This window comes from Coenobita brevimanus, chromosome 1, assembly GCF_032717465.1.
Source record: "Coenobita brevimanus isolate Jiangsu-jjx chromosome 1, ASM3271746v2, whole genome shotgun sequence".
NCBI lineage: Eukaryota > Metazoa > Arthropoda > Malacostraca > Decapoda > Coenobitidae > Coenobita > Coenobita brevimanus.
The window spans coordinates 69,551,826-69,567,408 of record NC_136954.1 but is presented as its reverse complement, the minus strand read 5'-3'; the positions used below and the strand labels follow the sequence as shown (position 1 = coordinate 69,567,408).

At 47.9% G+C, this 15,583-nt stretch overlaps 1 protein-coding gene across 1 annotated transcript in view; it reads left to right on the top strand.

The window, feature by feature from the left end:
• The window catches only part of LOC145402788 (uncharacterized), a 41,780-nt gene that overhangs the window by 3,395 nt on the left and 22,802 nt on the right, over window positions 1-15,583 (top strand). Inside the window, exons 3-4 of the mRNA XM_080274728.1 lie at window positions 5,773-5,856; window positions 6,444-7,038. Of these exons, the coding sequence (XP_080130854.1) occupies window positions 5,773-5,856; window positions 6,444-7,038 (679 nt within the window). The remainder of the gene's footprint in view (window positions 1-5,772; window positions 5,857-6,443; window positions 7,039-15,583) is intronic.

The window sequence follows — 15,583 nt, the reverse complement described above, 5'->3', positions numbered from 1 at the left end:
ATTTCACCGCCTCTGCTTCTCACTTTTTCTGACTGTACTCGTATATTGCGAAGTGGAGAGGATCTTTGTTTGTCTACCCATCCTACCCTAACTTGACCTAACCTAACCTAACCTGACCTGACCTGAGTTTTTGTTGTTGTTTTTTAATGTGGTGGGCGTCAGGGAGGGGAGTGGGGGACGAGTTATAATTGTGGTGTAGTGGTGGACACACACACACACACACACACACACACACACACACACACACACACACACACACACACACACAGATCTCAGTATCATCTTCACCATCATAAAATATTCTCTTTTTAAATTCGGTTGCATATATTTCTTTCTGATCTGACTCCCCCTCTTTCACTTTCCCACCACCTCTTTCTCTCTTCCTCCTTGACCTCTTTTCCTCCCTTTTCACTCCCCTTCCTCCCCCCTACACACCACCCACCCCTACCCTCCTCCCCTCCTCTCTCCCCTTCTCTCCTCCCTTCCATTCACATTCGTTTATTCACTTTTATTTCGTTTCGTTTCATTTCCGTCTTTTTCGCGTTTTCTTTTGTTTACATCCATACATTTGGTATCTATCCTTCCTTCATTTTCCCCTCCCTTCCTCCCTCCCTTCCTTCTTTCCTTTCCTTCCTACCTTCCTCCCTCCCTCCCTTTTTTCCCTCCTTCTTTCCTTCCTTCCTTCCTTCCTTCATTTTCTCTACCTTCCATGCTGTCTTCCTTCCTTCCTCCCTTCCTTCCTTCCTTCCTTCTCTTCCCATTAGCATTTTTCCCTCACCCCTTCTGAGAGAGAGGGGGGGGGTGTTAAGATGTGATGTGAATTGTTGAGTGTGTGTGTGTGTGTGTGTGTGTGTGTGTGTGTGTGTGTGTGTGTGTACCAACCAGAAAGCCCTGTAGTAAAAGCAGTGTGATTAGCTAATTCTCTCTCTCTCTCTCTCTCTCTCTCTCTCTCTCTCTCTCTCTCTCTCTCTCATAAAGCCAGTAAAACATTTAGCGCTGATAATAACCCGATAATCACTTCCCTCGTTGATTATTGGCAATTAGAGCGAGAGAGAGAGAGCAGGAAGTGATAATGCATGGAAAGAGTTGAAATATAAGACTTAAAAGAATGTGAGGTTAAAAGAAGAGGGGGAGGGAGGGGTGAGGAAGGAGAGGGGTGGAGGAAGAGGAGGGAGAGAAGGAAGGAAGGAGGAAAGAAGTAGAGGAAGAGGAGGGAAGAGAGTGTGGAGGAGGAGAGTACCGTAAAGAAGAAAGGGGGGGGGGAGGGAAGAAAGTTAGGTAGATGCGAGAGGAAAAGTGAGGCTAGATTTGTGAGAGAGAGAGAGAAGTTGAGAGGAGAGAAAAGTGAATGGAAGGAAGAGGAAGAACTTGGAGAAAAATGGAGAGAAGAAAAAAGTGGAGAGGAGGGAAAAGTGATAGTAAGTGGAGGGAAGGAGGGAGAAGTGGAGATACACGGAGGGAAGAAGGAAAAAGTGGAGGGATGTGGGGAAGAATGGAGGCAACTGGAAGAAAGAAGGGGAAAAGTGGAAGGATAATGGAGGAAAGAAAAAAGTGTGGAAGGAAAAAGTGGAGGGGAAAGGAAAAGTGGAAGAATGAACGAAAAAGTGGAGGAAAGAAAAAAGTGGAGGGAAAGGGAAAAAATGGAGGTAAGTGGAGGGAAGATGGAAAAAGTGGAGGGAAGATGGAAAAAGTGGAGGGAAGTGGAGGAAACAGCCCACCTCCCAGCCACACCACCTTTAAAGGTATAGTGTCAACAAGAACCCCCCCTCCCTCCCCCCTCTTCCTCCCCCTCCCCCTCCCCTTCTCCCTTCCCCTCCCCTTCTCCCTCCCCCTCCCCCCCAGTCTCTTCTCCTCCCCCTCCTCTTCTTTCCCCTCCCCTCCCCCTCCCCCTGTCCCTCCCCTTCCCTCCCGTTTCTCTTCCATCTCCCATCTCCATTACCCTGCTCCTGCCACCTCTCTCTTCGTCCCTCCCTGTCTCTTCCACCACCCCCTTCCCTTCCCTTCCCTTCCTTCCGTCCCGTCTCAGCTGTTCTATCTCTTCCCTCCCCCTTTCCTTCCCCTCCACTTCTCTCCACCACTTTCCTCCACCCCATCTTTCCTCTGCTCACCGCCACCACTTTCCTCCCGTTTCTCTCCACCTCTTTCCTCCCTCCACCACTCCTCCACGTCTTTCCTTCCTCTCTCACTCCACGTCTTTCCTCCCTCCACCACTCCTCCACGTCTCTCCTTCCTCCACCACTCCTCCACGTCTTTCCTCCCTCCACTACTTTCCTCCACCGCGTCTCTCCTCTTCTCTCCACACTGCCTCCACTCACTCCACTTCCCGGCCATTCCCTGCGATGTGTTCAATATCCCTTACTCCCACTATTAGAGAGAAAGAGAGAGAGAGAGAGAGAGAGAGAGAGAGAGAGAGAGAGAATGGAATTGGTGTAAAATGAAGAGATGGATAAAATCTCTCTCTCTCTCTCTCTCTCTCTCTCTCTCTCTTTTTCTCAAAAGTGTGAAAATCTACGGACTTTACACTCCACGTTTCCCGTACGCATCTAAATCTGTTTTTTGATTAATAAAACATATCTACTACTACTACTACTACTACTACTACTGCTACTGATGGTGATGATTATCCACGTTGTATTTTCCCAATATTGACGTATTATTATTATTATTATTATTATTATTATTATTTATTATTATTATTATTATTATTCCTCCACAACATCAGGCTTATAATAGGATCTAGGTGAGGGTATGTTATGGTGGGCGATTAGATAAGCTGATTAGATAGCGTGGGTTGGAGCCGTGAGGGGGATTCCAGGGGCGTGGGAGGCTTCCTTGCACCTCTTCCTTAGCGATTTATTCTGCTGAGTAATCCTAAATATTCCTTTGTTGTTTATCTTGTGTCGTTAGGTTAGATAAGGCAGTATAAGGGAGAGCGGAGGGAAACACCTTATTTTCCTTGAGATATTCTTGGTAGCGATTTATTTTGCCTATAGCACCTGATTCATTATTATTATTATTATTAGTATTAGTATTATTAGTATTATTATGGTGTTAGATAAGGTGATAGGGTATTTTATAGAGAAAGTACAGTTAAATCTGATGCAGTTGTAATAGAATGGATGAAGTGGAAATGGAGTGGAGTGGTTTGTGCGGTGGGTACTGATGTGGGGGTGGGGGAGTGATGTGGTGTGACTTGAATGTTGGGTGCGTTTGGGTGTGGTGTAATGAGTGTGGTGTGGTGTGGTGTGTGGAGTGTAAAGACATTTGTGTTGACTTATCTGGGTTGGGGTGTGTGGTGTGGTGTGGTGTGGAGTGTAAAAAAATGGATGGAATGATGTGATGTGGTGTGGTGTGGTGTGGTGGGGTGTGGAGGTAAGAAATGTGTGAGCTATGGTGTGGTGTGGTGTGTGTATGATGTAGTGTGGTGTGTGTATGGTGTGGTGTGTAGAATGGGATGGTGTGGTGTGGTGTGGTATGGTGTGGTGTGGTGTGGTATAAACAAGTGCGTGTGTAGCTTGACCTGACATGTTCCACTTTAAGTCACCAAGTTTCCGGGGTCACCACAAGCACAACACCCCACTTCCTTCCCCCCCACCCCCACAAACTCCCCCACCCCAATCCCCCACTCCTCCACCACCCTACCCCCCTCCCACAAACTCCCCCACACCATCCCTCACTCCTCCCACAAACTCCCCCACACCATCCCTCACTCCTCCCACAAACTCCCCCACACCATCCCTCACTCCTCCACCTCCTTCTCCCCTCCCACAAACTCCCCCACTCCTATCCCTCACTATACACTTCTCCCTCACACTTTCACCTCTCCACTTACTCCACCGCCATCTCCCCCTCCTCTCCCCCACACTCTCTCCTCCCTACACTCCGCCTTCCCCCACACTCCTCCTTCCCCTCCCCCACAAACATCGCCACCCCTATCCCTCACACACTTCACCTTCCCCCTCCCTTTCCCCCCCCCCCACATTCTCTCCCCTCCCCACACCGCAGCTCTCTTCCCTCTCCCATAAGCTGCACTGTCTCATCCCCTCCCCCTCCCCTTCTCCCCATCACCCCTCTCCCCCACGCACTTCATCTTCCTTCCCTCTCCCTCCCCCACGCCTCCCCCCCCCACACAGACACATTCCTAACCATCTTCAGACCAAACACACACACACACACACACACACACACACACACACACACACACACACACACACGGTCAAGTCTTCCATTCATCCATCTATCCATCCACCTACCCATCCATCTATCTCCCCATCCATTCATCCACTCATCTATCAGTCCATCCATTCATCCCAGCCACCATCCACTCACCTTAAATGCGTACTGCAAGAGATACGAACCCAGGACATTATCTTTTTCCGTCCGCCACCAACTCTTGCACCACATGACTACACTCCAGTCTCTCGCCCTGTCTAGTGTACGTATTAGTGGGCTTAGAAGTGTGTGGAGGGAGGTGTGTAGTGGTGTTTGTAGTAAAGGTTTGTAGTTTGTGTGTGTGTGTGTGTGGAGAGGTATGTAGTGTTGTAGTGTTTGTAGTTAAGGTTTGTAGTATGGAGGTGTGTGTGTGTGTGTGTGTGTGTGTGTGTGTGTGTGTGTGTGTGTACATTGGTCAATCTATATATGTGCGTGTGTGTAATTAGGTCATGGATATAGATAAGGGTTTTTATGCTCATTATTATTATTATTATTATTATTTATTATTTAGTAGTAGTTGTATAATAGTAGTAGTAGGTACGGTATCATAGTGTAAAGTCATTAACATTAGCTCAGGTATTACCCTCATTTATTGCAACCAGATTAATAAGAAATCGTGGATTCCAGTATGATTTAGGCTTTGTATATTGCGTTAAAAAGATAAGTTTAAGTCGTATGTTCCTCTTATCAGTATTTGCTCAGTTTTAGGTATTATTGGATTATTTATTGTTAGCATGTTACTGTTCTTTATTATTTTATTATATTGAACAGTAAAAAATAAAACGAATATAAAAATGGCCAAAGATGATGTAAGGTTTATGTATGTGGTAAGGTAATGATAACAGTGATTAGGTTAGCTTGTGTTTTGCACCTGTAACTGATAAGGGGTCTTGCTGGATTTGACCTCTGGCCTTGTTTTGCTGTGGTGGCGGGTCAAGGGCGATGTGAGGAGGAGGAGGAGGAGGAATATGATGATGATGACGAAGTGAAGAAAGGTGAGGAGGGGATGGAGAAGGGATGTAGAGGTAGTGTGTGTGTATGTGTGTGTGTGGAAGAAGGGTGTATAAGAAGGAGTTAGTGTGTGTGTGTGTGTGTGTGTAGTAACATATTGATTGGTGGTGTTAGTGACGACGTGTGTAAGGATAGGCGGTGTGCTTGCGTTGTGTAGGGAGCTGTTGATTGATTATGCTTGTGTGCAGTGTTGGGTGTTGGTGATTGATGGTGGTAATTGTGTTGTTGTTTACAGGAAGCTGGTGTGTTGAGGTACTGTTGGAAGCTGTCGAGGGATTTTGTGCATATGTAATGTAGGAATATAAGGGAACTGTTCAATGATGGTGTTAGTAATCAGGATAGGAATAAATGGTAGACACAGGTGGAGAAAACAATTGATGTATGGTAAGGATATTCTACGTAAGGGCACACAGTATCTATATGTAGTGTAGGAGACTTCATTAATGGTGTTAGTGATGTATGTATTATATGCCTTACAAAACTTGATTGATGCTCTATGTATTGACGTTTTGTTTTGATTTCAGCATGTCGAGGGACCGGAACGCCAAGGAGCGAGAGTGGCTGCGTCAACAAGCGCGGGAGCAACGTGAGCACCAGGTGGCCAGTGGACAGCGGGAACGGGAGAGCCAACCGGTGAGACATGCGTAGTTCTCCAGGGTCGCAAAGCAGACTCTGAGGATGTGTTAGGAATTCATTAAGCCTAAGTAGCTCCATAATTCCCAAGAAACATGTTGAATAATCCAGATCACTAATGTCACAAAGCATTCTACTCTCTGGTTGTGTTAGAAACTCACTGAGTACAAATGTCTTGCTAATTGCTGAGAATTGGGAGTGGGAGAGCCAGCTGGTGAGACTTGGCAAATATATTTTACTAATGTCGCAAAGCAGATTCTAAAGAACCTAAGAAGACATGAGTATTGCCTTAGATTTCAGTACAGAGTAGGTCAGCTGTTATTGTTGTGACCTCAGGCTCTGGATGGGTACCCAGTGGTTTGCAGGATGAAGCTGCCAGTCTCTTGCAGTCCACCATCATCCTGGTCTGGTGAAAGAGTATGATTTGAGGGACTTTTGTGTGTCTGGCAAGTGGACCTGCTTGGATATATTGTTCTCCAAGTAAAGGCATCCTGCTCTAGTACCGTAAATGTGAATAAACAAAAATATTATGCCTTATTTCCTAAGTAAAAACCTACAAAGTAATTAATTGCACCCGCTGCCCACAGGTGATGTTTGGTGTCGTCCCGCGCCGCAGCCACCAGGATCTGGAGCAGCGCGCCACGCCAGACAACCTGGTGGAGCGGGTCCTGGGCACGTACAAGGACTTCACAAGATGCGGCCCCCCAAAGCTCAGCATGGTGGGTGTGGACCAGCAGCCGCCCACACCCAAACCAACAGCAGACCTGCCCGCACACCCTTCACACCCGCCCTCGCCCTCACAGCCCAAGTCGTCGTCGTCATCTAACAGCAGCAAGTCGCAGCGTCCTGCCCCGCCTCAGCCATCCACGGTGAAGCCGCCGCACCTGCCATCGACACACGCCCATCCAAAGAACGGAGAGGTGAAGGGCAGCATCAAGAGTGGCCCCGGACCAGGCCCCGGTCCTGGAGAGGGTGGGGGTGGGCGGCGGGCGGGGCAGGGCAAGGCACAGGCACCTCCGCCCCTGGGTGCAGTGGACCCCAAGATTCAGCAGATCATGTCAGAGATGACGCTGACACACCCACCCATGTCCGCCCTGATCACCACACCGCGCCCACACAACCAGTCTGTGTTCAGCTACCCCCTCTCTAACACGCACCAGAGGCCGCACCACCAACGCCCAGGTCAGTGCTATGCTCATTACATAATTCTCTCTCTTTCTCTCTCTCTCTCTCTCTCAACCTCTTCAGTACTGTTCTGTCTTTTTTGCTGCTTATTTTCGTTACCTGCAGAACACCTGTCCTGAACAGGCTAATGCAGGTTGTATCTAAACCCACCCAATTCTTAAACTCACAATCCGAACACAGTCATCTGGAGGCAGGGTAGCTCAAACGGAATTTACAATACATCACAGGAGTTAATTGGCAAGAGAGAGAGAGAGAAAAATCTGTCATCACTGTGGCTCACTGTCATACTTTTCACTGTGGTGTTCTTCCTTACCAATATATTCACACACTGGTTTATGATTTAAATTCACTTTTTTCCTAACGTGGGTGTAATTTTTTTTTTATATGTGTTGCTATAAGAGGTACTCATTGAACTGTTTCATTCATTCCATTCCACTCCTTCACTCTCCCACCTCAGATTATATCATTACATAACCGTTTGCCTGCAACGTACAAATCTTCTGTTTTCTTTCGGCTAAGAACAGGTGACTGTTTAGGTCAGAGTAACCAACCGTGCAATAATAATAATGATAATGATACTACTACTACTGATAATAATAATAATACAGTAATACCGTAATAATAATAATAATAATAACAATAATCGTATCTCTTACAAAGGCTCCAACTTGCTTGCATGAGTCAGCCTTGGTCACTTAATGGCGGCTCTCCACATGGCTCGATCTCTGTGTCTCTCTACTTTATTTTACCTTAATAACAGTAATAAACAAATCAGTAAATAAGTAAATAAATAAATCAGTACTGTATGTAAATAAAATTGCTTTCTATTAATGTTTTGGCCAGAAATTTGAATGGTATATATCGTATCGTATCTTTTATGAAAGCTGTATTTTCGTTCCGGTTAACCTAGACGGTTTTAATTCAGACCCGATCATCCCCAGGCAAGGAGTTAATCACCCACCCCCACTGCCTTTACTGCTCATTAACCTCACATTTAACGGCACCATCAGCTAATTGCCTGCCCTTTCATAGCCACATATACAACCCAGAGGATTTTTTTTTGACAGCTAGAGTTTTAGTTAATCATTGACCATTTACCTAAAAGCACTTCATTAAATTCTATTACTATTACTGTTGTTGTTATTATTATTATTATTATTATTATTATTATTATTATTATTGTTAGAGAGAGAGAGAGAGAGAGGTTGGTAGGTAGGTATTGTGCGAGACATGGCGTGATTAATGGAACTCTTGTCCACTATTGACCACTTCAGCCATCACTCTCTTTGTTTATGCTGGTCCGCCCCCCCCCCTCCCTCCCTCACCCTACATGCTTGGAATAGTTGGAGAGTAGTTAGGGATAGTAAAGGAGAGGGAGGTAGTGATAGTAAAGGAAAGAGAGGTAGTGAATGTTTTGATAATTGGATGATGATGATAGTGGTGGTGGTGGTGGTGGTGGTGATAAAATGGGTGGGATGGTGGGTCAGAAAGGGAGTGGATAAAAAAAAAGGAGAGAGAGAGAGAGAGAGAGGGAGGGAGGGAGGGAGAGAGAGAGAGAGAGAGAGAGAGAGAGAGAGAGAGAGAGAGAGAGTAGTAATTAATGAAAAGGTGTGACTAATGATACCTAATTTAGTTGGAGATTTAAGAGGCGGATTATTGTGACAGGTTGTACGAGTTACGATATATTGGTTTTAGTGGTCGTCTGTCATTGAGAGAGAGAGAGAGAAAGAGAGAGAGAGAGAGAAGGGGAGGAGGGTAGTGATGGAGTGAGGGACGGGTGATGAGAGGAGGAGGAAGGAAGTTATTAATGGTGGATGTAAGGATGATGAATGAATGAATGAATGGGAAGAAAGGGTTAAGGAAGGAAGGAAGGATAATGAGGAAAGGAGGGGATGAAGAAGGATAGGAGAGGTAATAAGATGGAGGGGAGAGAATAAAAGATTAAGGAAGGGAAGGGAGAGGGGAAGGAAGAGGATGAAAGAGGGAGTCAGGGTGGTGAAGGAAGGGTGCTGGAGGGAGAGAAGAAAGTGCTGTCAGGGTGAAGGAAAGAAGGAAAAGGTATTTAAGATGGGAGGGAACAGTGGAAGGAAGGGGTGAAGGAGGTGAAGGAATGCATGTGGGAGGGAAGGAAAGAAGGAAGAAAGGAAAGCAGAGCAGTTAATTTTGGAAAGAGGAAATTGTGAGAAATGAAGGAGAGTTTGGAAAAGGGAAGTGAGAAGGAAGTAAAGGAAGGAAGGAACGGAGGGAGAGAGGGTAGGAAGGGAAGGAGGGTGGGATGAAGAGAAGGAAGGGAGAGAAGGAGAGAAAGGGGAGGGAAAGAAGGAGTAAAACACGTCACCTCTTCGGGTTTCCTCAGGAGAGAGGGAGAGAAAGAAAAAAAAAAAGCTAATGAATGATCCTGTAAGGGGCGTTCACCCATCTGTCTGAGAGAGAGAGAGAGAGAGAGAGAGAGAGAGAGAGAGAGAGAGAGATAATACCTTTCTTATGACCTGGTTTGGCCTCTTAAGTAGTTTGCCTCAGGTGATCCTTTAAAAATCTGTTTATTTTATACCACCCTATTTGCCCTTTAAATTTCGTCGTTTAAATCACAACATATGTAAACTGTTATTATTATTATTATTATTATTATTATTATTATTATTATTATTACTACTACTACTACTACTACTACTACTACTACTACATCATTTCCAAGTCCCACAAGCTGTTTTATTTTACATATTTATTTTTTAATCACTGACCCGCATTTCCTTTTACCATTTTTCATTCACGTTGAGTCCCATTACAGTCCCGAGAGAGAGAGAGAGAGAGAGAGAGAGGAGGGGAGGGGAGGGGGGGTTATCGGTAGGGGAGAGAGAGAGAGGAGGGGGAAAGGATATAGATGCATTATAAAATCACTTCCTCCTGCTTACCTTACATTTTCTCATCATTTCTCCTTCCATCTCTTACCCTCCCTTCCCCTCCCTTTTCCCCCTCCTATCTTCCCTTCTCTTAACCCTATGTCCCCCCTCCATTTTTCTTCCCCTTCCCCACCTCCCTCTCCCCCCCTTCTCCACCTCCACCCCCAAATTCGTAGAACTTCCATTCTCTCCCTTGTCCCTCCTCCTCCTCCTCCTCTCCCTTCTCTTCTCCTTCTCCCCCTCCCCTTCCCTTCCCCCTTCCCCTCCCCACTCACTCTCCATGCCACCTTCACGTTTCCCCTTTCCTTCTCTGCCTCTCCACCTTCTATTCCCCTTCCCTTTTTATTCCCCCCCCTACCTTCCCTTTTCCCGTTTATATCTCCCTTCTTCCCCTTCCCTCTCTCATCCCCCTCCCCCTCCTTCCCTCTTCCCCTTGTTTTACCTATTCTCCACTCATACCCCTTAATTCCTGGAACTCCCCTCCCCTCCCCTCTTCTCCCTCTTCTCTCCCCCTTTCCCTCTTCTCCCCTCCCCTCCTGTCCCTTCCCCCCATCTAGGTAACCGTCGGAATCTACGTAGCAACAAAACCCCCTGCATTACTCCACAATGTAACACTTGATTCCCCCTCCTCTCTCTCTCTCTCTCTCTCTCTCAATTTTCTTTCGTCCTTTCTTTTCTCCCTCCTTTATTTTCCTTTTAATCTATTCTTCTTATAATTATGCTTCGATTATTTATTTATTTATTTTTATATTTTACTGTCTTTATATTTGGTACGTTCCTTTCTGATTACCTTCATTTTATCCTTTCGACTCGTGTTTCTTTGTAGCGTCTCTCTCTCTCTCCTCTCTCTCTCTCTCTCTCTCTCTCTCTCTCTCTCTCTCTCTCTCTCTCTCCGTTCTTTCTGTCATTGCGGTGGTCATTCTCGTTTCGTTTCCCAAATTGTTTCGTCACATAGCTTTTGTGTTCGCCTTGGTCATTCTGTAGCGGGGGTTAGCTAATGTGTGTGTGTGTGTGTTGGAGAGAGAGAGAGGGGGGGCATTACCACGAATATAAAGAAAACTCACGCAAGAAAGTTTGAGAGAGAGAGAGAGAGAGAGAAACTGAGGGACGGAAGAGGAAGAAGGGGAAAGGAGTAAAGTGGGGAGGAAGGAGGAAGAATGGGGAGAAGAAATGGGGAAAGTGGGGAGAAAGAAAGAAAAGGGAGGAGGAAAAATGGAAGTATGGAGAAAGGAGAAAGAAAAGGGAGGAGAAAAGGGGGATAGTAGGGAGAAAATGGAGGGAAATGGCAAAGTATGAAGGAAGGGGGAAGAAAGGGGAAGAGGAAAGAGAGGAGGAAAAAGGGAAAGTATGAACCGTGGGAGGGAAAGGGAAGGTGTCTAGACAGTAGAGGTGCAGATGCAGGGGGGAAGGAAGGGGGGCTGGAGAGAGAGAGAGAGAGAGAGAATGGTAGATTTCAAAGTGGAAAGAGGGAGGAGCGAGAGTGGAGAGGGAGAGAGAAGAGGGGAGGATATGGAGAGAGGGAGGAGAGAGGGATATGGAGGGAGAGGGGAGTGAGGGGAGGATAGCTTGACGTGATTCATATATTCTCAGGGAGGAAAAGAGGGAGAGAGGGAGGAAGTGGAGAGAGAGAAGGGGGAAAGAGAGTAGCCTGGGAGGGAGGGGGACAGGAAAATGTGAGAGAGAGAGAGAGAGAGAGAGAGAGACAGAGAGAGAGAGAGTTGGGGGGGGTAGTAGGATCTAGAGAAAACCGCTCCCCAGGGTAAACTAGTGTATTTCTCTCTAAGCCAGTGTTGCCAACCCTATGCTATCATAATATTAGATTACATTATGTCTGTTCTCTCTCTCTCTCTCTCTCTCTCTCCATTATGTCTGTTCTCTCTCTCTCTCTCTCTCTCTCTCTCTCTCTCCATTATGTCTGTTCTCTCTCTCTCTCTCTCTCTCTCTCTCTCTCTCATAGGTGGTTGGATGGATGAATAGGCCTCGCATATTCCATTTTTCTAACCTCATCATGTCCACCCCTTTTTCCCCCTCCTGTCCTTCCTCTCCCCCTCCTTTCATTCCACTCCCCCTCCCCTTCCCCTCCCCCTCCCCTTCCCCTCCCCTCTCCCCCCTCCTTCTCATACTTCCCCTGCCCCGCCCATCTTTCCCCTTTTTCTTTCCTTCCCCCCCCCTCATCCCCTCTTCCCGACACCCACCTCAATAAAACTTCTAAATTTAAATCTTTAGTCTTGTCCTTCCTTCCCTCCCTCCCTCCTTTCCTTCGCTACTTCCCTCCCTCCCTCCTTTCCTTCGCTACTTCCCTCCCTCCCTCCTTTCCTTCACTACTTCCCTCCCTCCCTCCTTTCCTTCACTACTTCCCTCCCTCCCTCCTTTCCATCGCTACTTCCCTCCCTCCCTCTTTTCCTTCGCTACTTCCCTGCCTCCCTCCTTTCCTTCACTACTTCCCTCCCTCCTTTCCTTCACTACTTCCTTCCCTCTCCTTTCCTTCACTACTTCCCTCCCTCCTTTCCTTCACTGCTTCCCTGCCTCCCTCCTTTCCTTCACTACTTCCCTCCCTCCTTTCCTTCACTGCTTCCCTGCCTCCCTCCTTTCCTTTACTTATTCCCTGCCTCTCCCTCCTTTCCTTCACTACTTCCCTCCCTCCCTCTCCTTTCCTTCACTCCCTCCTTCACTCCTTCCCTCCCTCCTCTCCTTAATTCCCTAAATACCTTCTGTCTCATCCCTGGTTTCACTCTCCTTCCCCCTCATTTTCTTTCCCCTCTCCCACTATTTTCTTTTTTATGTTCTTTTATTCACATTCGTTCTTCGTTTCATTATATGCTGACTTATTCATTATTCCTATCTTTATTTTTTATCGTTCTTTTTCCCTGTCTTATTAATTGTTGTTTTAATTTTTAGACCTTTATTCTTTCCTTGCTCACCTTTTCTTCTCTTTCCGTCCGTACACTTTCCTCCTCTCATTTTACCTTTTTCCTTTCATTTCTTTCTCTGTTTCCTCCCCTCCTCCCCCCTAATCCTTTTCTTCCCTCTACCACTGTCCTTCCTCTTCCCCTGCCCGTTCCCCTTCCCCCTCCCCGTTCCCCCTCCCCCTGCCCGTTCCCCTTCCCCTCCCCTCCCCTCCCCTCCCCCGCTGTTTATCACTTCGCTGTTCTCCCACTAAATGCGGGTTACGTAGCTGATGTTTTGGTTACCCTGCGCAGGCGTTGTGTTTACTCAGGGTGTCCTCTTGCCTCTCTCCACCCCTCCCCCCCTCCCCTCTCCCTCCTCCCCCCTCCCCTCTCCCTCCTCCCCCCTTCCCTCAGTCATCCTTCCTGTTCTTCCCTTTCAGTTCACCTCCCCTCCTTTCCTTCCCCTCCACTTCCATCGTTTCCTCCTCCTTCACCTCCCCTCTTTTCCCTCTTTCCTTCCATCTACTCCTCCCCCTTCGCCTCCCCTCCCCTTTCCTATCCATATGTCTACTTCTTCCCCTTTTTGTCTCTCTCCCTGCCATTTTGTCCATCTCCCCATCTCCCCAATACATTTCCTGTCATCACCCCTTCCCCTACACCTCTCCTCCATTCCTTCCTCATTCTCCCCCCTTCCCTCCCCTCCCTCCATTCAGGCTTTGTTTCCCCCCCCTCCCTTCCTCTCCTTCCCTTTCACGCCTCCCCTCCTCTCTCCCCCCCCCTCCCTTTCTCTCACCCTCTCTCCCTCTGAGGCTACACTTCCTTTCCTCCTCGCTCATCTTCCCACCCCTCCCCCCTCCCCTCCCTTTCTCTGGCTACCCTTCCTTTCCTCCCCTTCTCGCCAAATCTCTCCCGTCCATTTTTCTCGCTACCCTTCCTTTCCTCTGCTTCTTCCCCTCCCCCCCCCCCGTCTCTTCCTTCCTTTCCTCCCCTCTCAAGCCTTCCCAGGTTATTCCATCTCCACCTCTCCCCTCTCACCCATTTCTCCCCCACTTTCCTTCCCCATCTAGATCACCTTTTCAACTGTCACCCCCCCCTCCTCACTCCCCACCTGCCCACCGTCTACTTGCCCCCTCCCACTTTTCATCTTGCCGTCCCACCCCCTTCTCTCTCTCTCTCTCTCTCTCTCTCTCTGTCTCTCTCTCTCTCTCTCCTTTTTTCCATTTTCCCTTCCCTCCCTTCGATTCCAATTCATTCCGCCCCTCTCACCTCGCGGCCCACCCCACTTCCTCTCCCCCTCCCCTTCCACCCTCCCCCCCTCCTTCCACCCCCCTTCTCTTCCTCCAGATATCACTCTCTCTCTCCACATCTCACTTCCCATCTCACTCTTCGTACCCACTCAGTTTCCCTCTCCTTTCTTTCCCTCTCCCCCTCTCACCGTTGCTCTTCCCCTCCATCCCCTCCCTCTTTCCCTCCCCCCCTCCTCTCGCCCTTCCCATTTCACCTCTCGCTCTTCTCCCTCGTTCACCTTTTTCCCTCCCCCTTCCTCACCTCTCACCTTTCCCCTCATCCCTCGCATTTTCCCTCCCCCTCACCACCTCTCACCTTTTCCCCTTTCCCTCACTTCCTCCCACCTGCTCACCTTTCCCCCTCTCACCCTGCCTCTATATATCCCCTCTCGTTCGTTCCCACTTCCTCCCTCCTTCCCTCCCTCCCATTCTTCCTCTCGCATCCCTCTCCTTCCCGTTGCCTCCTCCCCTACCCTTCCTTCCTTTATCTTCTCCCCCTTCCCTCCCTCTCCCTCCCCTGTCGGCGGTACCCATGCACTTTTCACCCTCCCCTCCTCCCCTTTCTCATTGCATTACTTTTTCTTCCATCGTTCCACTCATTCCATCAGTTTTCCTTCATTTTCTTTCCATTGTTACTCTCGCAGTCTTTCCTTTTCCCCACTCACATTCTCCAAGTTTTCCTCTTCCTCCCCCTTCCCCTCTCATTGCATGTTTTTCCTCCGTTTATTCATTTTTTTCCACTTATACTCTCCCAACCTTTCATTTTCCTATCATACCATTTTTCCTTCTTCCTGCTATCAACTCCCCTCTCCCTTTTTTTCCTTTTCGTTTCCCCTACTCAATCCATCAGTTCCGTTGCTGTATTTCATCTTTCATTCCCCTCATTCCCCCAACCCGTTCCTTTTTCCCACCTATTCCATCAGTTTTTGTCCCTTATTCCATCTTTCCCTTCATTTTTTCCCCAACCCATCCCTTCCTTATTCCCATTTTTCCTAAGTTGCCTCTCCCTCCTCTCCACTCTCATCATTGAACATCCAACTCTATTTATGTTTGGTTCAGTAGCGTCTGTTTCAACGTGCTTTCCAGTTTGTTTGGAAATTGTAGTTATTTGGAAACGGAAGCAGGAGGAAACTGTATCTCTCCCTCCATCCCTCTCTCCCACCCCCCGTTTTCCTCCCACTGCGTAGTTTCCCTCCACTCCTCTCGCATTTGAAGTCTCCCGCGGTAAAGACGAAGGGAGGAGGAGGGACAGGAGGAGGAGAGAGGACTCGTGATAATCGGTGGTGGAGGGAGAAAGCCGGGGAACTCTCATTGATCAGGCCGTTGCTATGGTGACGCTCCCCCCCACCCTCCCACCCCTCTCTCCGCTCTTTCCTCCCTCCCTCCCTTTCCTCCCTCCCTTGCCTGCTGCCAACCACGTACTCCCTCTGTGAGAAGCCGCGCGTCGCACCAAAACAGCCTCACTTTA